Source organism: Seriola dumerili, unplaced genomic scaffold, assembly GCF_002260705.1.
Source record: "Seriola dumerili isolate Sdu_G_001 unplaced genomic scaffold, Sdu_1.0 BDQW01000043.1, whole genome shotgun sequence".
Classification (NCBI taxonomy): Eukaryota; Metazoa; Chordata; class Actinopteri; order Carangiformes; family Carangidae; genus Seriola; species Seriola dumerili.
In genome coordinates this window covers 3,225,950-3,249,840 of record NW_019174298.1, presented here as the reverse complement: position 1 = coordinate 3,249,840, position 23,891 = coordinate 3,225,950, and the positions used below count along the sequence as shown (strand labels likewise).

Sequence of the window (23,891 nt, the reverse complement as noted above, 5' to 3'; positions counted from 1 at the left end):
AGAGATGCTCGGTTCTCCCTTCCTGCTCAGTACACTCCATGCCGAGCAGTCCACCCTCAGCTTAACCTTATTTATACTGCCCACTTGAACTGGCAGCATACACATACACACAGTGCATATATACATGCACAGTGAGCTCAAAGAGTATACCTCGGCACGCGGTGTTATAAGAAAAATGTGACTGAGCACAACAGTAATTTGTGCCATCCTGCAATGAAGCACAAATGTCTCTGCTTCAGTAGACTTATTCTCTCAGTCTATTCTATTTAGCACTCTTCACCTCTGTTCTTGTCGTCCATGAAAGTGAAAAATTCGGGGAAAATTATTCAATACAGGGCCAAGAACTCACCCACACACTTGTGCACACTTGCACACACATAAAATTATCACGTAAAATCCCGAAACCCCATACAATGTGGAGAGTAGCTATGTACTGTGTCTAATATACAAATCCAAATGCTGTGAAATGTTAACATATGAATGCACACACTAACACACATGTACTAACACAAAGCAGACACACACTCATACACAGACAGACAAAGATACACATGGTCTGCAGCTTTAAGAGGTCGTTGTCCCGCCCCCAGACTTCTCCACTACACAACCAGAGTAAACTGGTTTGAGGCTTTCTCTCAGCCAAGCCCTAAGCCCTGGCAGAGATCCACTCTGAGTCTCAGTGCACACGCACACGCACGCACACACACGCACGCACACACACGCACACACACACACTCGCACACGCGCGCGCACACACGCACACACGCACGCACGCACACCCAAATACTTCATTCTGGTGCCACAAGCACGTACAAAACTACACTTTAAATAAGCAAGCCTACATGTACCTGCTCACATACACACCATAAGAAGTGACTAGTTTTAAAAACACTGTGTGACAGAAAAAGTTCACGAAGTGTCTCAGCTCCCACGCTGATGAGAATGTGTTAGATGTAGAGGAATGTACGACATATGAAGGAATCTGAACAGTCCACAGTGATGTTCACACAAAAGTGTGTGTGTGTCTATGTGCTCTGAATACAATGCAGGCGGTTGATAAAACAGTTGTGTGTAATTATAAAATACCAACATGGAGAGAATCACAGTAGGCAAAGAATAATATCCACACAGCTAAAACAGAAGATATACCCAGAGGAGAGACTGGTAATACACATATGCACAACACACGCATACACATGCATAAACACACACACAGTCTGGACAAGAGATAAAGAGATAACAAGATTAGCCGTGTCCTGTTTCAGTCATTAGCCTTGTTTTCAGCACTAAACAGGGTCAACCAGGGACAGGCTTTTGATTTATGGACTTCTGTCTATTTTTTAATAACATTTCGCTGCTATTTTTTTCATTTTGTTGCCAATATGGACAACGTGTTGTCAGCTTCACTCTGAGATAAAGAAGTGTTTTTTCAACTCTACAAAACATGTGTTTGGAGTCCTGGTAAAGTGCCATTAAGACTTTCTATGGTGTTGAAAAGTGGTATACTAATAGCATACCGCTCACAGTCATGCATGTCTTTGGGGTGTGTGTGTGTGTGTGTGTGTGTGTGTGTGTGTGTGTGTGTGTGTGTGTGTGTGTGTGTGTGTGTAGTGAGACAGTTTAGAAAAGAAATACAAATACAGCCTATTAGTTGATGCCAGAGCTAATTCGAACTTTGAAATCCCTCTCTCACTCACACTCACACACACACACACACACACACACACACACACACACACACACACACACACACAGATACCAACACACCCCAAACCCCATTAATACCCACGACCCCACCCCCAGCCCCTCTACCCACCCTGATTTCCTGACATTGAGCTTTTTCCTTCCTCTGCTTCCCGGCAGAACCTTGATACTCCACCGCAGTTTCATTACATCTGGTGCAAGTGTTCGTGTGTGTGTCTGTGTGTGAGTGTGTTAAGCAATGAATACAATAAACACTAATGGCATGTTAAAGCTACCCTTTCTCAGAGGGCCAATTGCTGATTGACTCTTATTCATGCTGACAGTGGTGAGGCTAATCTACTGTTGCTATCAGACTGACTTTGATATCAATGTTTATACCAAGTTAGAAGCAGATGGGTGCCACATTCTGCCATCATAAAACGCGCTTGCACAAATAACAGCCCCGTCACTCCTGTTCACTGCTTACACTGATGAACACATCACTGCCTGCAGATACTGTAAATGACACAGCCATTTACTCTCTCTATCACTTGTTGTCTGTCTGTCTGTCTGTGAAATAACTACGGAACTATTAAACTTGGTGGGAGTGGAGGGCAGAATAGAGAGTGACTGTATTGATGCAACAGTAAATCTGTCTGCATCTTCTTATGCAAGGCTTTATTTTGGAGCAAGTTAAACTGGGGATGCCTTTATTTAGCGCTCAGAAAGAGGCCACTGGAGAGCAGAGATCGTTGTCAACAAAGTTGGTCTGTGTGTGTGTGTGTGTGTGTGTGTGTGTGTGTGTGTGTGTGTGTGTGTGTGTGTGTGTGTGTGTGTGGAAGAGTGTTTTGGGGTTTCTTGGTTTTTGACTCCCCAAATTTGGATGTTTACAAGAACCTTTCAGTCCACCCATGGTATATTTATGGTGAGCAGTAAATTTAATGATGACATGATAAACAGTCCTCCCCCACATATGCAAATGAACGTGTGTAGGCACATATACACACTGTGTGGTAACTGAGGAATTTCAAGTAGAGCAGTGACACTATTCATACTCTGAGCTGTCAAATTTACAGGCTCCGTCACTGACAAATGTGTTTTATGAGACAGGTACTTTGCTTCAATGGGAAAGCCCCGTTGTAATCTGCGTGTGTATGTCTGTGTATGTGTACAAGATACTTCTAGTTGGAGCATTGGGCATGCTTAAATACAAGCACAAAAAAACCATACACTCATTCTCTCACACCATCACACTCACTCACTCGTGCCCGACCGCACACATACACATGCACACACACACACACACACACACACACACACACACACACACGAGCACACGCACGCTCCTTCCTTGCTCAACTTGTATTGGCCTTGCCTGGGCCAAGAACCCTCCCCTCAGGCAGCAGCACAACACATGGGCCAGCTTAAGTCAACAAGCCAGGCCCAGGCACATAGAGAGAAGGAGAGGGAGAGGGAGAGGGAGAGGGAGAGAGAGAGAGAGAGAGAGAGAGAGAGAGAGAGAGAGAGAGGGAAAAAGAGAGAAAGAGAGAAAGAGAAAGAGAGAGAGTACTAATTTGAGCCAAGAGACAAGTCGTAACAACAAGCTTAGGGAGTAGAACTGGGGAAAGTAACGTATGTCCAAGCATGTGTGTGTCTGTGTATTGTGTGCATTAAGAGGTTAAGCTTTGTAGACCATCATTTCATCCAAGGTGCAATAAATCAAAATGTGTCCAGGCTCAGATTGAGCATTTTTGTGGGATGATTCCCAAAGTTCAGTTTTTATTACTTGAATACAAAAAAACCTTCCAACAGTGGATTTCCACACCAGGTCCTAAGAGGACACTTGGACTTTGATACCGCAAATGGTGATATGATGCCACCATGTTGCTGTTTGGCACCAACCCCACCCGGTACTATAGTGGGCTCGCTGCTGTTGTTGGGGAGACGACAGGGCCTTCCCTCTATATTTAACACAGCACCTCTGCTCTAGTTACAAGCCCAGTAGAAATCCCCAGGATCTGCCTGTTTATAGCACATATTGCATTCAGTACAAGTCCACTACCACAGTCCAGACCAACAACCACAAAATACACACAACAATTTTGAAAGCAACCCAGTGAGGCCGCACACAAAAAACTTCATGTTTATCGGTTGTGTATTGACCTTCCTTAAATAGATTTTTCATCTGTTTTTCTGTCGAACCTAATCTAATCACTCTCTGCATGTGTATCCCACCTGTTTGGCAAAACCAAGACTGTGTTTACCAGAACATGACTTCCCACAGCCCCCCTCTAACAGCTTTTGCTGACTGTGAAAGAGCAAACTATGAACATTTTACAGTAACTCTCCAAGTCTACAGGTACAGTGGGTGATTGTTTCATTCTCAAGAGAAAGATTTTGGTTGGATTGTCACTTTAAGCGCTGGACAACATACTAGAAATATATCTTGTTTACCAGGTGAAAAAAAAAATTGCGTGTCACACAGACTGCTTGGGGGAAACCAGTTTTAGAAGGTCAAGAGAAAGGAGGAAGACAGAATGGAAGGGGTTTGGCAGTATCAGCAGATTTCATTGTTTTGAGTTGGCTGACCACAAGGCTTATCCATTTTGTCGGAATGATTCGCGATGATGATTATCAGGATGATTCAAAGCTGTGTGGAGTTTAATATGGTGGGTCTAGTTTTCACTGGGGTTGTACACTGCCAACAATAATCTCTGCTCTCCCCCTGAGCCCTGGAGGTGGTGGCTTTAAATAGCATTTATCCATCCAATATGTGATCAACGTGTTCCCCAAAAGAGGCATCAGAGTGTATTTGTGCATCTCTGTATGAACTGTATGTATATGCATGTGTGCCAGTTTCTTGATATCCAACGCGGCTGTGTGTGCCTCAGATTGGCATGGAGACTGGTGTATGACCTTGGCAGTTAAAGAGTTGAGAAACACTGTCACGAGTAAACAAAACCTACTTTCAAACATCACTCTGTTTGAGCCATGATTGGATACACATTCAACACAAACTGACAACATTTTCATGTTGCTTTTCTTTTTTTTTTTGACTGTTTCTCTCTTTATCTCTCCTGAACACAAACAAATGCAAATGCACACAGCAGCAGAGATATGCACACCAAAAATAGGGGTGATGTCACAGGATAGATTCTCCCTTAGGCAAAGCTTTTCCTTAATTCTTCTCTAAAACATATGTTCACATCGCTCATCCTCATTCATACTCAGAGGGAGAATATGTGAAGGAGGCTGACAGAGAAAGAGAACCACAAAACCACAAGACAATTGTTAACCATACATTTTTCTGTCACGTGTCCTGATATGCATCTCTCTTTACTTGTTTTTTTTCAGCCTGTTTAAGCCTCAAAGGACCCTGATTGGCTCTAAATGGAGATGGGACCTATCCACTGTTTATGTAGATGAGCGAATGTGTGTTATCTTAAAGCATACTAAATCATAGATAAAGACGTAGATGAAGGCTTTTGAAAATGCGAATTATCAGTGCACACACAAAGTAAAAAAAAGAAAATGCAGGCAATGGTATGATGAAGTCATATTGGGAAATCTTGTATAATATGGTAATGTTGTGACAACTGAGGCTATTAGAACTGACCAGGCTGGTGTTGATGATCGTCTGCCTGCCGTGCAGCCCCGACAGCTGCCCCATCCACACCCACTATTAATAGAACACCCACTGCTCTCCATCTCACTATCCCTCCGTCACCCATCATAGTGCCTCGACTGCACTGTATTACATAACGTCCCCTGTCCCTCTCTCTCTATCTCTATCTCACTTCTTTGCTCACTCTGTGGGCAGATAATCAAGACTGGTAGTAAACAGTCTACCCCTTGACCCAATACAAGTCTGTACACCCCTCCCATTTTTCCGCTGTAATCCCCTTCCACTGTCCTGATCACTCTCTCTGTTTTTCCTGTTTTGTATTTCTGCCATCACTTTGTACAACAAAGTGATGTAAGTTGTGCTGTCACTGTGTCAACATGAAAATGTATTGTAATCGTAACTCACCCATTACTGTGCAGTCTATACGCATGTTGCCCCTTATGCAAGTCCCCAGGCTCTGAACCCCCTGGAGAGGGAGAGGCTGTTAGGCAGGAGTCGTGTCTCTTTAATGTGAGCTGTGAGTGTAAAGGCTATTCAGTCCCAGGACAAAAAGCCCTCTCTTTCTCTCTCTTGATCCTCGAATGCAATCTGTAGCCTTAGGACCAAATACAAACAACGGATAGCTTTGTTCTGGCAAAATAATAGAGGATAGGATAGACAGAGAGCAAAGGGCATGATTCCCTCTGTGGTGTCTGCTCTATATGTCATAAAATATAGAAACAGAATTATATACACATGAACATATTCAATTTCGCCAGCAAACTCACAGGTCAGTGAGATAGGGTTAATCTGTGTGGAGTAACCTGTATGGACAACCTCAAGATATGAGTCAAGCTTGTAACGCACGGTCCACTGTGAGAAAATGTTGATACAGCATAAGCAATTAACTGGTTGACGACAGACTGGATCATGACGCACTAACTTGACTTGCACACCATGCCCACATCTTGTGGAAACAGCTAGACATGGGGGAAATTGTGGATCATTATATTTGCAGTATGAGTCCCACACATGGTCAGCCAAGTGCTGGCAAACACAGGTTGAAAAATTTAAATCTAATCACAGATAGGTGGCACAGTCTCACATCATGGTTTCTTCTGGCTTTACCCAATAAAAATGATCTAGTTAGTCTTTGTTAAGTTGCATCTGTTCATTAAGGCCTAACTTCACTCTTCCTACTACTTATACCCCACTTTAAAACATTAAATCACAAAAATATTACTTGCACATCCATTACTATTAATCAGATGATAATATGTGGAAGAAAATTACAATTGGTCTACAATTGGAGCATTAAATGCATAGTAGACAATCCACAACACCTCTAATGCTATGGGTCTCTGGGCGAACTGGCTAACAACTACCAGTACCTTACTTTATTACCCCACTGTCACTTCAGGCTACACAAAAAGATTAACTTGTAGCTATAGCAACTTCCCTCGCAACTTCTGTCCGTCCCCTCCAATAACAATGTTGTTGCTAGGGGAATGCAGGGCAGTCTCTCTTGAGTAGTGACCTTAGTATTTTTTTTGCCTCTTCCACTGAGGGAAGCAAACAAGATAGGCTCTTCTGCCTGAAAACACTGCTTCCTTATCAAAACGCTTGTCCTTTTTCATTTGAGTCATGAGTTGATGCAGCGAGGCAGATAAGTCAGCCAAGTAGTTGTTGTTTTTTTTACTTTCTTCCTGAAAAACATTTTTCATTCCTATTCAACATACATTCACATTATATTTTCACGTATTTACATAATCCGAACCACTCCAGCTTAAACTGAGATTTTGATTCTCCAGAATTACAAAGATGTGTCATCTCCTGAGCCTCACAAACTACAGAGCTACCTCTTTGTTCTGTGGATGTTAAGGGAATACCAGATCAAATAAACTAAGAAAAGTCCATTCTGCACACAACCAACTGAGCCTGTTTCCTTCTGACTTAAACAAGAAAAGGGAAGAGACACGGATGATGTCACAACACATATTTCTCAGAAGTAAAAACAAGTTAAGTAAAACAGGCAAAAATAGATATATAGGGGAGATAGGAATCAAAGCAAACAGAGAGAAACACATCTTGAAACTTGGGACACAGATTAAAATGCTGGAGAGCCCCAAAGTGGTCAGTTCTCTTTCTGCAGTGCTCAAACTATTATTTTGTTCCTCATTCTTCACTTCCCACTCCCTCCCTCGCCTGCTCTTGAGATTTGCCCTCCTGCCATCACAAGCCAGAGCAGGCCTTTGCCTGGTTTCCTGTGTTTTGCAAAAGCAAACTAATGCTGCTCCAAAGCTACTCTGCTCTACTTATTCCCATGAAGCCAAATATCTGCAGGGCAGCATCAGACAGACAAAGACTCTAGCCAGTAAAATAAACTGATCAGTATCTTTTTCTAGAAAGAGAAAGTGATGAAGCTGGAGCTCAGAAGAAAAGTGCTAAAAGTGTAGAAAACTACAATGGAATCGTGGCTGCAGACTTTGAGGGAGTGTGATGAGGCCTATGGATGATCTGAATCTTCTCAGACTCCTCCCACCCAGACATGCAGCTCCAGAAGTAAGTGCACCCCCAAGAAAGCAGTGTTTTGTTTACATTGATAAAAGCTACTACTTGTGTTTTTTTTTTTTGATGTAAGACTGTGTGCGAAAGAGAATACAGAGAGAGACAGGCACTCTGTTATGGCTGCACATGATTCGGCTGTTGTCAACAGTACAGAAATGAGTAGTGATAAAAACATTTGAACAACTTAACAAATACAAAATGGGCCTTTCAAACACTTGAAGCTTGTATGCCCATTTTATGTGCTTCTACCTGTACACAGAAATGTGTTGCATAAAAATAACAAAAAGGGTAAAAAAAGAGTTCAAGCACATAAATAGTTTGATTATTAGCCATGACTGAGTCAGATTGAGTCAAAGCAGCTCACACTATTACCTCAACCTAAATTTCTCATGTCTGAGCTGCTTCATGATAAAGTATGCACAAAACAGATCTGTCTGCCTAGCTACTTAGAGTCTTAAAGGTGTGACATACTTATCATGCATCGACAACATCTCCAATTTAAATCCAGTTTCTATAGGTTATGGATACATGCCAACAAACATGCCATTTAACAGCTAATCAAAAACATGTTATTTAAACTATAATAAACATCATTAACACACACACACACACACACATATATATATATATATATATATATATACACAATATCACACCATATTATAAAAACCAACATGTAAAACCTAAAGTCCATGAATGTTTTTAACTGTAATACAGTCGATGCACACTACACAGCTTGTGGTGAGGTTACATGTCCATTTTCTACGCATTTCTTGGAAATTACCAATTATAAGCCAAACCAGGGTGTTGGAGTGATGCACTATGCACTATAAAAAAACTAAATGAAAAAGGGAATTTGAAGCAGGCATTTAACAGTACGTGTACTAAGAAGTATTTTTGTGTGCCTGTTGGTGCAAAGCCTGTGTATCTATTGAGCAGAAAGAAGAATCTGTGTTGGGAGTCTAATGTAAAGAGACATTTCAAAACAACACGCTTAGACTTTGACACAGCTTTTCCAGTGGACCGTCTGCCTATGGTACTTGTTATTGCATTCTATGCTGAACAGATCTGTCCATTTACAGGCCCAAAGTACAATTTTATCACAATATATAATTCACAAAAATATTAAAAGAATACAATGAAATATATACATTTCATAATTTAATATATTTCATTTTGTTTATATTTGTTTTGTACACCTAGTGGCGAAAGTGAGTGTGCCTTTAATTTCATGAAGTGCCCTCAATCGTTAAGTGACTGAGTAGCCCTTGTGCATTACCCCATCCTTGGCCCCCTACTGGCCCCGTCAGAGTCTACTGCATATGGCCTAATATAGCCAAAAAAAAAAAAAAGAAAAACATAAACCACATCTTTAAAATTTTAAGTCTCCCAATGGATCTTCTGGCCCAGTGCCTACAAAAGCCATTCACCTCTCTCCAAATCATCAGTGTTTCAACATCCTACAGGAGGAGGCAGTGACACTATTGGGAATACGGAAAGGAAAATGGCCCCTCTATCACCCTGCAATGCCAGCAATGGGGAAGTTAATAAGACAAATGGAGGCAATAAGAGCACATTATGGAAAGAGATGATGGTGATAAAACAGAGCATCTACCTTCAGACAGAGAACTGCTCTTCCATGAGACATCCTGCTGAGAGATGATATTAAACCCTGACTCAGGACTATACGGACATACACACACACACACACACACAATATATGTGTGTGTATATATATATATATATATATATATATATACATATTGCATTTACCATTTACAAAACATGTTGAAATATGATGTTGGATGCAACTGGTCGGTCCCCCTATGAGAGTTGAGCATTTTTTAACAAGGCCAAACCCGGGCAATGGTCAGATTAGGGCATTAGGACTCTTTCTCCTGAACAGACAAACAAGCAGATGGAAGAGCTTGCCAGACACAGCTAGCAGCCCTGGCCCAGGGAAAGTCAAGCCTTATGTGAGTGTTTTTCTGTCTAACAGTCAGGTCTGTCTACAGCCAAGTCTCTTCACTCTCTGACTTATAGACACACAAAACAAAACACACACACAGACACAGAGTTTTTGCATATTAAATAGCACACATCTGCAATCTTTGTAGCATTAAAGTTAAAACATCTACAAATCCATGGCAACTAAGCAAATTCAATCTGCTGATGAAGACTGTGACATATCGTCAAAGTTCTACAACAAGTGAGTAAGTGGACCTGTTGCTTTGGCAACTGCTTTCCCACAGATCATAAATGAATCAGTCAAGCTTAGTCTTACAAAGTTGGTATCTAAATGTTATTTAATAAATCAATGGATGGAACTTAACTAATTACATTAATCTTTATCTTTATGAATCTTTAACATCAGCAGATAGAAAGTAGCCAATTAGGGCAGTTACTATTAGGCAGGTTTAAAGACTGGGTAATGCTGTTTGGACAGTAGACAGGAGCCTTGTGTTAAGCTAGTGAGACTTCAGAGGCTTAAATCAGATCCAGCTTCAGAAATGCCAACATACCACTACACCACATTCAAACAGTCGAGATGTGCAGACATGCACGTACTTGGCACCACCCGTCCCCTTTGGTGCATCTACATCTCTAGTAAATCTGTTCAAATGTAAGGGAACTTACGTGACGTCCCCCAGAGACAGAAACAGCTGCTCAGCATGCATATAAAATGTGTAACACTCCCTGGTTCCCCTATACTGTAATGCCCTTACTTTCACTTTCACTGGTTCAACCCCCCTTCTCTCTCCGTCTTGGTCTGACAACCTTACAGAACAATATTGTTGCCACTTAGTTACAGCCCATTTGCTACAACCAACATCTTGCTTACATTTCCTGTAATCGTGCAATGTGTGCCACATGTTAATAGTACACTGTTAAATCTAAAATAAAAGTGCATGAATGTGATGATCACATCTATAAGGCAACAAGTGTATGAGGGATTTTTTCGTGTACTTTAGTGTCTTTGTGACTGACAGGAGGCAGAGCATAAAGTGATGAAACTGATATAAAGACACTAGTGAAAAGTTAAAAAGTAAAACTGGAATTTTAATAAATCCAAATTAAGCTTTAGGTTTTTAATGGTAGACTTTCCAGGTAGGGCAAGTCTGTGGAATGGGTAGCGAATGGAATCTTCTGAAAGTGGGCTATCTTGATGCTACACCAGCCGGAATAATTTAAAAGAGATGACTGTCACAAATTTTACATTTACCAGTGTTATCCTTTAGGTTTCCTATGTCCCTTCCTTCCTCTTTCTTTTGTTCTTCCACCGTTTCCTCATGGTGTAATTATGGTGAACAAAACACAGTATAAACAAAAGCTAGTATATGTGTATATATATATATATTGCAACCATGGTGTTGTTTGGTTCAAACTGGATTGGGGCAGATTGGACAGGAGCGAGGAAAAGCTAAAGCTGTTAGACAAGACACTGGAGATCAGCTTTTCCATTTGCATAAATCACAAGAAAGACAAACTTCATGAAATATGTCAGGCTCGGAGGGAGTACAACACTGATTATTGTGCATCAACAAAACAACAAGAAAAAATGTGAACATGTGCGTGTCAGGATGAAAACCAAGTGTGGGTGGAAATGCAGCTCATCAGAGATGAGAGAAAATTACCACATTGTAAAAATTTCCTGGGGTTATCTGGGCAGTGATCAGGGCTCTACTCTGCACCTGACTGAACAGCTTCACACACTCAATGCTTTGTGCAGTGGCATGTTGGTGCTGGAAGCCACCACCACTAAAATTAAGCAGGGATACTTTCTACCTCTCTCCATGCCGGAAATCTCCATGTTATCTTGGCAGCAGTCAGAGGAGTCCAGGGGTGTGTGTCTGAGACTACTCGGCTCAAAAAACCTCTCTTGGCCAAAACACCTTTTCACAGTGATACACACTGGGTTTAAGATTTTAAATATCTTTTTAATATTAACTACAGTAAAACTGAAGACTAATTTTAAACTGAGCTGCAACAATTAGTTGATTAATCAATTAGTCAAACTTCAGAAAAACTACTTGGTTAAACAAATAATTGTTTTATTATGTATTCATATATGTATATCATTTTTAAGAAAATATGACACACATTTGCTGCTTCCAGCTTCTTAAATTAATGGATTTAATGCTTGTCTTTGTCATACATGACAGTGAACTGAATATCTTTTAGGTTTTGCACTGTTGGTCGAACAAAATATGACATTTGAAGATGATTATATGATATGACATATTTATCTTATTTTATTATTTTATTTATTTTAAAAAAAAATAATTAATTGATAATAAAAATAATCTTTACTTGAAGAATTATTTAAACTAAGATGAATTATTCTGCCCTAATTCTAATTAAACTTAAATATATAGATACCATCAACATACTATGAGTTCACAAATTGTTCAGGCCCATTTATTTTTTTCACAATTTGTTATGTTGCAACCTTATGCTAAAATCATTTAAATCCATTTTTTCCCCTCATCGATTGAAACTCAACACAAAAAAATAATAACAAAACATAAGTATTCAGACCCTTCCAACAGGACCCCACATCCCAGAAAACACAGTAGTCTTAGGGACAACTCTGTGAATATCGTTGAGTGGCCCAGTCAGAGCCCTGAGTTGAACCCAATCGAACAGCTCTGGAGAGACCTGAATATGACTGTCCACCAACGGTCTCTGTCCAACCTGTCAGAGCATGAGACGATTTGCAGTGAAGAATGGCAGAAAATCCCCAAATCCAGGTGTGCAAAGCTAGTTGCATCATACCAAAGAAGACTCAAGGCTGTAATTGCTGCCAAACATGCCTCCATTAAGTACTGAGTAAAGGGTCTGAATACTTAAATCAATGTGATATTTCAGTTTTCCTTTTCAATAAATTTGCAAAAATGTTTAAATATCTGTTTTGGCTTTGTCATTATGGGCTAATCAGTGAAGACTGATGAGGGAATAACTAATTTAAATGATTCTAGCATAAGACTGCAACATAACAAAATGTGAAAAAGTGAAGGGGTTAGATTACTTTCTAAATGCGCTGCATGTGTAAAATCTTGCTGACTGGCTCAGCAGAGCATAGCAAACACTTTGTTGAAGTGTGAAGGGAACAACATTATTAGCAGATCAGTGTCAAATGAAACCTGATTACCTCACAACAGAATGAAAAGTGTGTGTAAGAATTTAGGTGCGAGGATAAAAAAAAAAAGAAAAAGAAAAGCAAGCTAATCTGTTCACTTCTAGAGCTACTTTATTGCTTGTTTTGTCCTCCGGCACTATTTGTTAGAGAGCACAAGGATAAGTCATTATCCCGGCCCACAGAGCTCTATTGTTACGGATGTGCATATCTACACACACACTTAAGGATACACACAGAGCATAGGGGGTTTATAGGAACTGGGCCCACTAGCAGCCTGGGTGTGGCATGCTGTTTACAATGGTTTATTCAAGCTGAATGTTAGAAATGTATTTTAATGAAGTTACTAGCTGTATAGCAGCCGTTCAATCTCTGCAGGATGTCGGCTTTTTATTCACACTTTGATTTACCCAATCCTTTGCAGGCCCAGGCATTTTGAAAAGTCACTGCCCATTTTACTTAACTGTGAATCAACTAGAATGCCAAAAGTTCAGTACAGCTCTCTCTCACAACTAAACTAAAAGACAGGGCACTTGATAATCCTTTAATTACAAATGAGATCATCGACATCTGACGCTCCTCAGGATGCAGTCAGAAACCTCAGTGAGAACTGTATTTTCCATGTCCTGCATATTGCCATAGTGAGATGAAGGTAGCCATGATGTTTCATGTGCTACAAACACAGCAAAAGGGAGAGAAGAGGAAATGGTGGAACAGAAGAGAGGAGAGGGGAACTGTAGTCATATTTGAAAATTATAAAAATATAAACTACATAAAACTAATGGTTGAATGTTTAGCAACCTGAATGAGAATAAAAGATTTTAGTTATTTCCTAACCAAGAAATAAGGCTAAAATAAGTTTTCAACAAAAGACAGAAGATAAAGCATATTCAACTAAATGCTGAGCACTAATACAAAAATAAAGCACTGACATCAAAACAGATGTCGGACATTTAGCTCTGCACACACAGTACAAAGTATTAAGCATTTCTCAGACTTCTTTCTGTTTGCAGTCTGGACTGAATTTCACTGCTTGTCATCAACAGACTGGGATGACTTATGATAGAGTTGTGCAAGGCACAGTGCATTTGTATGTGAGGATATTTATAAGTGCAGTGATTGAGCGCAGGAAAAAGCAAAACCCCTGAAAGTAAGAGATTACAGGACATTTTGAAAACAGTTTAAAAGGCTTATTCTCAGCCACCAAGGATCTGGTTTTGGAGGCAAATTCACTGGATCATTGCACAATACATTCAAAATTTTCCTACTGTGTTGTGCCGATTGTTCTGCCACAGTGAGAAGTAATAAAACAGGAAAGGTTGATAATTGTCTAAGAATCTACGTCTTAAATGTATAATTATATTATCTAATCATCTGTGTAATGTTAAGAAAAGTGATGCTTTGAACTTGCTTAACAGTTAAGAAATATTTCTAACCTAAATCAACCCTTGGCTTGTGAGTGTGATGTCTGCAAATTTGTGATTTCACTGCCAATAGAAACATTGTGAACATTCCAGTGATGAGTATGCTATCAATTTCCAACCTTATGAATGAAGACAATCACTGAAAAGTAGTGGAAATTAAATAATGTCATATACATTCTGAAGATGTTGGTTTATGAGTGTTCGAGGAAAAAAAAAAGAAAGAAAAACACGGCAGACAGATTAGAAGAGACATTATTTTGTATAGGAACGTGGAATAATCCTTCCTGGTAGAGAGAGAATCAGCATTGTTCAGAGGACTTCATCTCCTTTGGATTGAGTAGGATTTAGCCTGTGTCCTTCAGACAAAGGGGCAGAGGGCAAAAGGCCAAGAGAAATGGAAAATGGGATGTATGGAAGATAAAACACATAAAAATAGGAAGGCGGGACCCGTCACTTCAATTCAAGGCAAAAAGCCCAGTTTCAGTCTCTGCATCCTGTTTCTGCTCTGATTTTATTCTGAAAGTCCTGACTGTAAGTTGTGATTCGCATCTTTCCACAACTCTGACGCTTCTTTCGAATGTTTGACCACACGCCACTATAGAGTGCTGCATGGATGAAGTATTTTTGTAGGTCAACCAGGAAGTTAGGATCACCCTGGTTCCTTCGACATAAAGCCAGTGGGATTTGGATTACTGCAGAAAGTGTTGTCTCTGTGATGAAGAAAAGTTTATTATACTTACACGTTTTGTTCAGCACAATAATCTTCACACACCACTTTTATGATTTTTGAAGCTTATGCTAATGTTTATGTTATAAATAAAGCTAATGTCAAGCTATAAACAAACTAGACCTCAGTCGCTTGACTTCAACATCACCACCACAAAGCTTCCAATATTAGTCTCTATAAAGCCTTTCCTCTGTGAAAGTTAGCAACAGTTTGCAAGAGCACGAGTATAAACACAAGGCTGTAAAGGTTGACTGATGAGCAGATTGGTTTTTGTGTTCAGCGTGATGACATTTAACGTCCCCGACAATCTCCGTAGTCTCATTTAGCCACTTGGTTGTAACCACCTTTTTATCGTAATGCTGTAGAATAAAAACGTCAAAATGTCATCAGCTTGTGTTGACCACAGACCTTATTTCCGGCATCAAACCTAAAACCCATCGACTTCAGGACAAGGGAACCAGAGGTGCAAAAATTCAAACTTATTCAGTTTATAAATTGTGTCACATCCAATCACACTATTTGCTTAGTTCATATGGAGTATTCGTTTGGATAGCGCTGTTATTTATCTATGAGTGCTATATGTAAGCTAAGTATTGTTATTAGAAAATTCAGTCGCTGATAACCAGCTATCCCTGGCTCGTTTCCCGCCTGCAGGCAGACTGGAACTCCAAAATCTTGGACTGCAGCTGTCGACAGTGGTTCTTGTTCTGCTCTGGTGGAAAACTTGTACATGTCATGCTACTCCAAGCTCACGAAGCCTGCAGAGCAGAATAACCACTGCTGTTGCCAGCTGCAACAGGCTAGGTGTTTAACAGTTAACAGTGGGCTGGTTAGCAGCGTTAGCAGCAATTTACACTATTGTATGAAGCTAACTACTAACATACCTTTATAAACAATACTAGCAAAGTAAACCCTGACTTCCCTGTCAGGAACTTTTTAGGCACTTTTTTAAGCTTGTCAATAGCTCAAAGACATAGAGAGAAGGATATCAAAGGGAGTGGTAATAGTTGTATGAAAGATCAAGAAAAGTTGTGGGACGGTTATGATGAAAGATGAGAAGTTGGAGAACAGAGGGGAAAGCCGCTGTAGCAGAGCAGCTGCTGTCGGTATGAAGAGCTGGGTAGAGGGACAGAAAGACCGATTGAAGACAAGGAAAGACAGTTGACTGTGGCATCTCTAAATGCTACTGAGGCAGAACAGGAGGCCTTATGTAAGTGTCTATTAGTGTGGGTGAGCAAGCGATAAAGCATTTTACTGCAACAGTGCCAGAGCTGCGCAACAAGAGTTTCCTTCCCTCTTGATAAGTGTTTCTTGCTCTCTCTGTCCCTAAGGGATCCTCCTGGAAGACAGATGTACAGAATACAACCAACATGTAGATTACTAGTCATGAAACATTATGTGAAGATTTATAATGTGACATATATAATTGATGCAAAACACGCTGGAGCCACTTCTAACTTAGTCAATGTAAAATTACCTCTGTAACAGAGCAGACTGTTACATTCCTTTATTGCCTCCTACTCTACTCTTCACTTATGAAATTGATTTTGTCTCTCTTCTTCACTGCATAAGAGTAGATGATTAAACTCTCATTAGGGCATTGTACACAAGCACACAGCACATATTTCACCCATTAGCCAGAGCTTCTTCTAGAGGTCCTCATTACTGTTAAAGAATGAATGATTCAGAGTCTGCTGCGAAGCTGCACCCTGAAATTAAATTTAAAAAATGTCTTTGATACTAGATCCTCACTCCTCCACACACCTCTAAGTCAGAATACAGTAAAGCTGCAGTGTTAGATGATGAGTTGTCTGCTACAAACTTCTGAGGTTATGAACTGTATATGCATCAGCTAACCCAGATCTTGAGGTTGACCTAGAAGACGTGCCAGATGCCTATCTAACCCCCACCCCAGCCCCACCGCCATCCCCCTTGCATACCGCCATTCATTGAGGATGACCTTTCACCCCTGCCTGTGTCAGTGCAAGAGCCTTAACCTCTTATGGTCTGGAAGGGAGAAAAAAGGCTACATGGAAGCATGAAAATGCTGCATCAAATTCAGATGGAATTTTGCAACTCATGATAACACTGCCACGAAAACACGTAGAAGCAAATATGGTTTATATGGAAATACAAAAGAAAACAACCACCTGAGAAAGGAGCAGGCTGCTCTACTCCAGAGACTATGTCAGCAGTCTGGAAGTGGGTTAGACATCCCAGACAAAAGTGGGGGTGGGTAGCTGTTCTCCTGACTCTGACCTTCAACAACCGGCTGTAATGTCTCCTTTGGGAGAAGAGAATTGGTGGTGGGGTGGTCGAAGGGGGGTGGAGAAGTGGTGCATTGCCTGCCTGTCTTGCCTAAACCCTCCCAATGACTCTAAGCAGACTGAGTCAAAGCCTGGGCAATAATTATGTTTAAAAAAGAGTTGTCTCTTCCCCGCCACCAGCGACCCCCCTCACTGCAGTTGGTTGCTCTGGTGTCTTGTTTATGCCGATTCAGTTTTTTCTATTCATGCAACCCCACTGTGGTGACAGTGTACCTGACCAAGGACAGATAAGAAAGAAACGCTTTTCACATCAATACAAAATGCCCCATCCCCTCATCATTTCGTCACACCTCTTTTTTTCATTCAAACTGGTCTTTGTTCTGTTATCAGTGCACTGGATCCCACACTGATTCGTATTGACAGGTAGAACGAGCTCTGCTACAAGGGTGTGAGTGAAAGAGAGACTTAATCAGAGACAGAACAAGAGAGACACACACACACACACACACACACACACACAGGCAAGGTTGACAAGACGGGTGGGAGTGCAAAATATACGGTGTAGGTTTGAATGTGTTTAGAAGAATATGCAAGTGTGAGGGAGGGAATATATTGGTTCCTCCTCTTTCTTCCTCCAAGGTCTTTGCCCAGGCTTGTCTAAAGGATAGTGACCTACTTTGCAGCATTTGCAAAATGACAATACAAGGTGTGAATGCACTGAAAGTTGTACCTGACAAACAATAGACAAGTGATACAGTGGTTAATGTAAAACACATAGATTTGAGCAACTGTTTTATAGCGAAGGTCTCTTTAAACATATCTAATCCTGTAACACAATGGTGGTATTACCTACGCTGGTGGGGAGCAAATGAAAATAAATGGTTTTGTTGGCATTATCCAAAGCAGGGCACAGAGTGCACCAATGCACAATCAGTCACACCCACATGCACAGATGCGCAAACACACTGGGATGGTAAGGGCAGACTTGCCACCGTGACCCTTACTTGGAGGAAAATAGTTGCTTCATACCGTGGTCTAAAATTGTACTAGTGTAGTATGACTGTGTAACTTGGTGAAATTGTTGCATTTTGTTCTAAACAAAGTAGCAGCTAAAGTGCCCTTTTCAAAGTGCTTTTATAATTTGTGATGAGCACCACATGCACATACATCTGCATAACAGTCAGAGCTGGAATGGGTTTAAGAACGTTCACCTAACTGAGTGAATACGAAAATGATCTAAACCAAAATGTGAATTATGTCTAAGAAAGCTGATTGTTTCATGGTGAAAGAGGAGTGAAGAGCCTCTTGTCACCAACTACAAAACAAAAAACCAATTTAAGCAGAGTAAAGATAGGGATTTAATCTGACACACTGTTATATAATGTTATGCAACTTATTTTAGCGGCTGTGCAGTGTCAATGCAGAGTTTGTTATTGTGAGAGCAGCCTGCTGACATTGATGTCATCATGCTGAGGAAAAGACATGTTTCATATGTGGTGAAGACGTGGATGGTGAGGTGAGAACGACTGCTTTGCTGTCTGTAGTGGGCAAATGTGCATACACACTCGTACATCCTCTCACAAAGTGGAAGGTTCAACATCACTTGGGTTTAAACACATGTTCAGTCTTGCATGCTCCCCAGAGAGCCTCCCTCACATCATACATGACCACCGGCATGTGAAATTCATGTGATGATGAGAGAAAAAGGAAAGGAGTAAGCGTGGTGTTTTTCTATTTAGCACACTCTATTATCTATAATATTAGTATCCCAACATTTTAAAATGATCATATACTGTGGCTCAGAAAAGGGCATAATGCCTCCATGCATCTTTAAAAAAAAAAAAGCTGCCTAGTTTGTAGATACAACTGTACTGCCACCGGATAGTTTGTTAATGTGTAAGCGCCAAGGTGATGCACACAGTAACCAATAGCTGTGTAATATAAAGGAAAGAGTGCCTAGGCACCGCCTGCAGCCTCTCCCAGTCCTCTTTACTGTTACATAACCACTTATCAGCTCACTAGGCTTGTCCCTGGATGCATTTTCTGCTTACGCTGTGCGAAACAGTGTGTGTGTGTGCATATACGTTTGCTCAAGGACTATCTGTCCTGAGCACAAATGTGTGTGTGTTCAAAAATGATGTGAAACAATGGGAGCAAACTTTAACTGCACTGCACGTGAGACATCAAACAAAACACACTTTCACACAACAAAGTTCATCTTCCTGCCTGACATACAGCGAGCACATGACGCTGATAAATCCACTAGCCTTAGTCAAGCAAGACATTGAAATGCCTGATCAGTATAACTTTCCAAAACATAGTGAACTGATTCATCCGTACATAACACCAACATACTGTAACTATCCCATTCTTTCTCTCTCGTTTCCTTCTGTCAAGTGATTGGGCAATCCTGGCCCTCATCTCAAGCTCTGGCTCTCTTAGGGCATATTTCAAAACTATTCTGGATGGAACACCAAACATGTGGTCAGTTGACCAGTACACCCCCACACCATTCATGCCCAAACCACTGCACAGTTGTAGCCAGGGGGTGAATTCCACTTCTAGTCAAGACTCTGTTAAGGAACACAGGTTTGGTCAAGTATGAAAATTGCCTGTGTTGATTATATATAACACCACAAAATCAGTGTCAAATCAGCTCCTGGACTGGGCTGAACAGAATAGAGCTGTGCACACATAAATAGGTCTGGTAGTTAACTATGTGGGGCTGATTACACATCTGCCTGAAGCTCGTGTTCCGGTGCCAAGCCAAAGTTTGAATTCCATCAAATGACTGCATTGCTTGGAGGTGTTGCTTCTCTCACTTAACATGCAACAAAAGAGTAGAAAGTACAATTAACCAAAGATAGAGATACAACAGGGGTTGGTGATAGTGTATGTCAGCAGCCACTCTGTACCTGTTTCTAGGGACAGGGATGTGGGAAGAGGGGAGGGGCTGTCTTTCTGTCGGCGGTACGTTCTGCACTTGTGCTGCCCTGAAGCTGTTGGCCAGCTCTGCCTGTTTCCCTGGGTTGTTGATGTCCAAATGCATGAAGCCACCTTGCAACTGCCCTTTTATGACTGGGCAGTGAGTGGGACTGGCCCTCTTCAGGATCCCAGTGGAACCAGTGTCTTTTTGGTCCCCCCGGCCAGTCTAGGAAATGAGGCAAAAACACATTAAAGTCAATCTATCATTTATAGGCCAATTACTAGTGTGCCTGCATCAGAAACATTACATCTGGCGATACTGTAGATTTCTAATTTGATTCATGATAGAAATCCTGAAGTGACTTCATCAGCAAGGCAGTGTTATTTGGAGTTCAACTATTTGTCTTGAATAAACAATAGCAGAAAAAGATTATCAAAATAGTTGCTAATTGATTGTCTGTCAATCAATCCGTCACCTTATTGTTGCAAAACAATATTCACTCAAATGTTCATTCAAAAACCTACCCACCTAATAGAGCTTAAGTTCATACCTACTGCCAGGTATTGACACACTTCAATTTAATAGAAACAGATTCAGCAATTCACTGAATTTATTTGAATTCGATGTTGACTGATCCATAGGTGTGGCAATTCGCCATCTATGCATATTTGATGTTGCGGGGTCAATTAGAAACTATATGACATGAATAAATTACTGACCCTGCAAAGAGAAATACAAATGGGCCACGAAATGTTGAAAAGGTAATGCAAAAAATATACATGCAATGCAAGTATAAGTACGATGCAAACGACAAGCTGCTGCATGGAGGGGGGACAGAAATAATTCTCCCAGGTCTTTTTTACAGGTACATATTACTTATTCAGTCGTGTGTAAGGAGACGGGCCTCGCTGTGCAGCCAGGAAGCCCTTGTTGAAGCTCCACCCTGAAGTTATGGGGGGAGGGGGTTAGGCTAGTAGTTAGAAGTCCCTGCCCCCCTTTTCTGTAAACTTTGCTCACAGACTGAGCCGCCATTTAAAGCCGTTTGGATGCAACGTAATTACTTACGACGAAGCTTTGACAGAAGTCGGTGAAATTACTGACCCTTTGCAGAACTGGGTTATGAGTTGTAAAGGCGGTACTAAATACACAACGCAAGCAACATAATATACAGTAGTTGAGTCTCGTGTGACCGCCACAGTCATATTTCAACCGTTAAAATGTAATAACGACGTGTGAGAACCGTGTAAACTTAAACTTTTAACTATACGACGTAACGACAAGTTCACGTTACATACTCAATGTTATATATATTGTAACTTGGCTGTACAGTTGACTTTACCGGTTAATGGAGTCGTGCGTGCGCACTTAACACGGCTAACGACACTTACTTTTTCCATGTGCAATATTTGACCACCCGGAGACAGTCCGTTCCCTTTTGAGGAGGTTCTTTCGCCGTTCACCTCCGCCGCTGAGCCCACGTCCACTACGAATTTGTAAAGGACGGGCCCGTGTGTGTACACCGGCATGGGACCGTTTTTCTCTACCGTGGGGACCCGGGTGTCGTGGAGCACGGAGCGGCCTGCCCGGCAGGAATCCACTCCTCCGACACCGACCCTTGTCCCAACCGACGACTTCTCCAAAATATATCTGGAATCCATTTTCAGACGGGGCGAGTGGAGACTAAAGAAAGAAAACCAGCTTTCTATAGATTTTAGTGCAAACTGCGGGAGTTAGATACATTTATCAGGATTGTCGCGAGTTGATTGGAATTGTCTGTGTCTTAACTTATATTCTAGTCTACATGTAAAGTTTTCCACCACCGCCGCCACCACCACGACCCAGGATATCCAAAAAGCCGCCCGGTCAGGAGGATAAAAGATTGTTTTGCCTCTTTCCTCCAAACGAATGCCACGCCCCCTCTACTTCACTCCCATTGGTCCGTTGCATACATAAACATTACATTTTGGCACGCGTCCATGTCGAAGCGGCCCCTGATTGGCTGCTTTCACCGTGCCAATCACTGTTTTTTTCTAAACCACGTAATGTGGGTGGAAGACAGGAGGGGGCGTGTCGTACAGTTTACCGGCCGGTGTCTATCGACGATGAGCCGGTCTGCGAAGCAAGCGAGGGGGGAGAGCAGAGGGAAAACAGCCTGCAGGCCTCAGCGGCAAACTGCGCATTTACGTTTCTGCAAATCAAGTGATGATTTAGCGGATCCTGTTTAACCGACATGAACTGCACTTTGCAACCGTGTTATTATCAATGAAGTGAGCCTCTAGGTCCGATCGTTTACTCCACCACAAGTTATAAACCCAATTAATTATTAGAAGTGTAAGCTATTCATCTTATAGCCTTTTTTGTTATATGTAAAACTAACACAATAGTGTCTGGAAACAATAATCAGTGGTGGAAGAAGCACTGAGAACTTTTAAAGTCACAGTATTAAAAAATGCTCCGTTACAGATAAAAGTCCTGAATTCAAAATCTAAGTATTAGTGTTGGGAATGTTATTTTTAAATGTAATAAGTAATGCACCTTTTTAATTACTTCATAAAAGTAATGTAACGTATTGTATTTGATTACTTTTCAGTATCATTTGAGGGGCCCTGTTGAAATTTCACAACCTAATGACATCTCCAAGTTAATATTTAATGAAAACACAATGCTGAATTAAATTAATGAGTATTATTAGATCTCATACCTATCACATATCTGACCCTTGTTGTGCAGATATGCCAAAAGAAGACATTCTTGCCAGAAGATGCAAAGCAACAGAATCAATGTTACTGAGTATTACCATTAACATTTATTTATAGTATCAAAAGTAAAGGTATGCCTTATGCAAAATGCACCACTCAGAGGCACCCATATATAGAGAGAATACTGAACTTAAAAATTGAGACCCAGCCACTCCCCTCTGCCCAGTTTCCCGCCTGCTGGACACTCCGCCCCTGCACACACCTGTTCCATTTTACCTAATCATCCCCTCTGTATATACACGTCCTTGTTTCTATGCACCAGTTGTCAGATTGTCTTCATACTCACTGCCAAGCTCTCAAGACCTTAGTTTGCATACCTGCCCAATTCTGTTTGCCTGCCTGCTTCTGCCTGACACCTGTTTGTACCATTGTACCAATCCAGTAAAGACTCATTACCTGCCTTCGTTGACTTGGAATATTAGTGTGCATTTACATGTAAGCAGCATTTTAATGTAATGGAGAAGAATGAAGGAGCGGAAAATGGAAATATTCAGGTAAAGTACAACTACCTCAAAATTGTACTTAAGCATAGTTCCTGAGAAAATAAACTTAGTTAGATCCGGCCAGTGGCAATAACATGGATCCCTGTGCAAAATAATGCAATCAAAGAGAAAAACACTGCATCCAAGTCTTACATCTAAGACAATTTTGAGATCCCATTTGTGACTTGATTGCATTATAACATGGACAAAATGACAGAAACACCTTGCTTTTGCTTTGCATTTTTAGGAAAATTGCATTAGATGCTTCACAAAAGTAATATTTTTCATATTTCTTTGTTTTTTTCATGTGTCCA

The 23,891-nt window shown here is 41.0% G+C and overlaps 1 protein-coding gene across 1 annotated transcript in view; it reads right to left on the bottom strand.

Moving 5' to 3' along the window:
- slc2a4rg (SLC2A4 regulator) overlaps positions 1-22,155 on the bottom strand; it is a 36,577-nt gene extending 14,422 nt beyond the window's left edge. The window contains exons 1-2 of the mRNA XM_022739240.1: positions 21,725-22,155; positions 20,326-20,561 (exon numbers count right to left, since the gene is read on the bottom strand). Coding sequence (XP_022594961.1) covers positions 20,326-20,561; positions 21,725-21,994 — 506 coding nt within the window. The 5' untranslated portion in view covers positions 21,995-22,155. The remainder of the gene's footprint in view (positions 1-20,325; positions 20,562-21,724) is intronic.
- Positions 22,156-23,891: the final 1,736 nt, after the last annotated feature.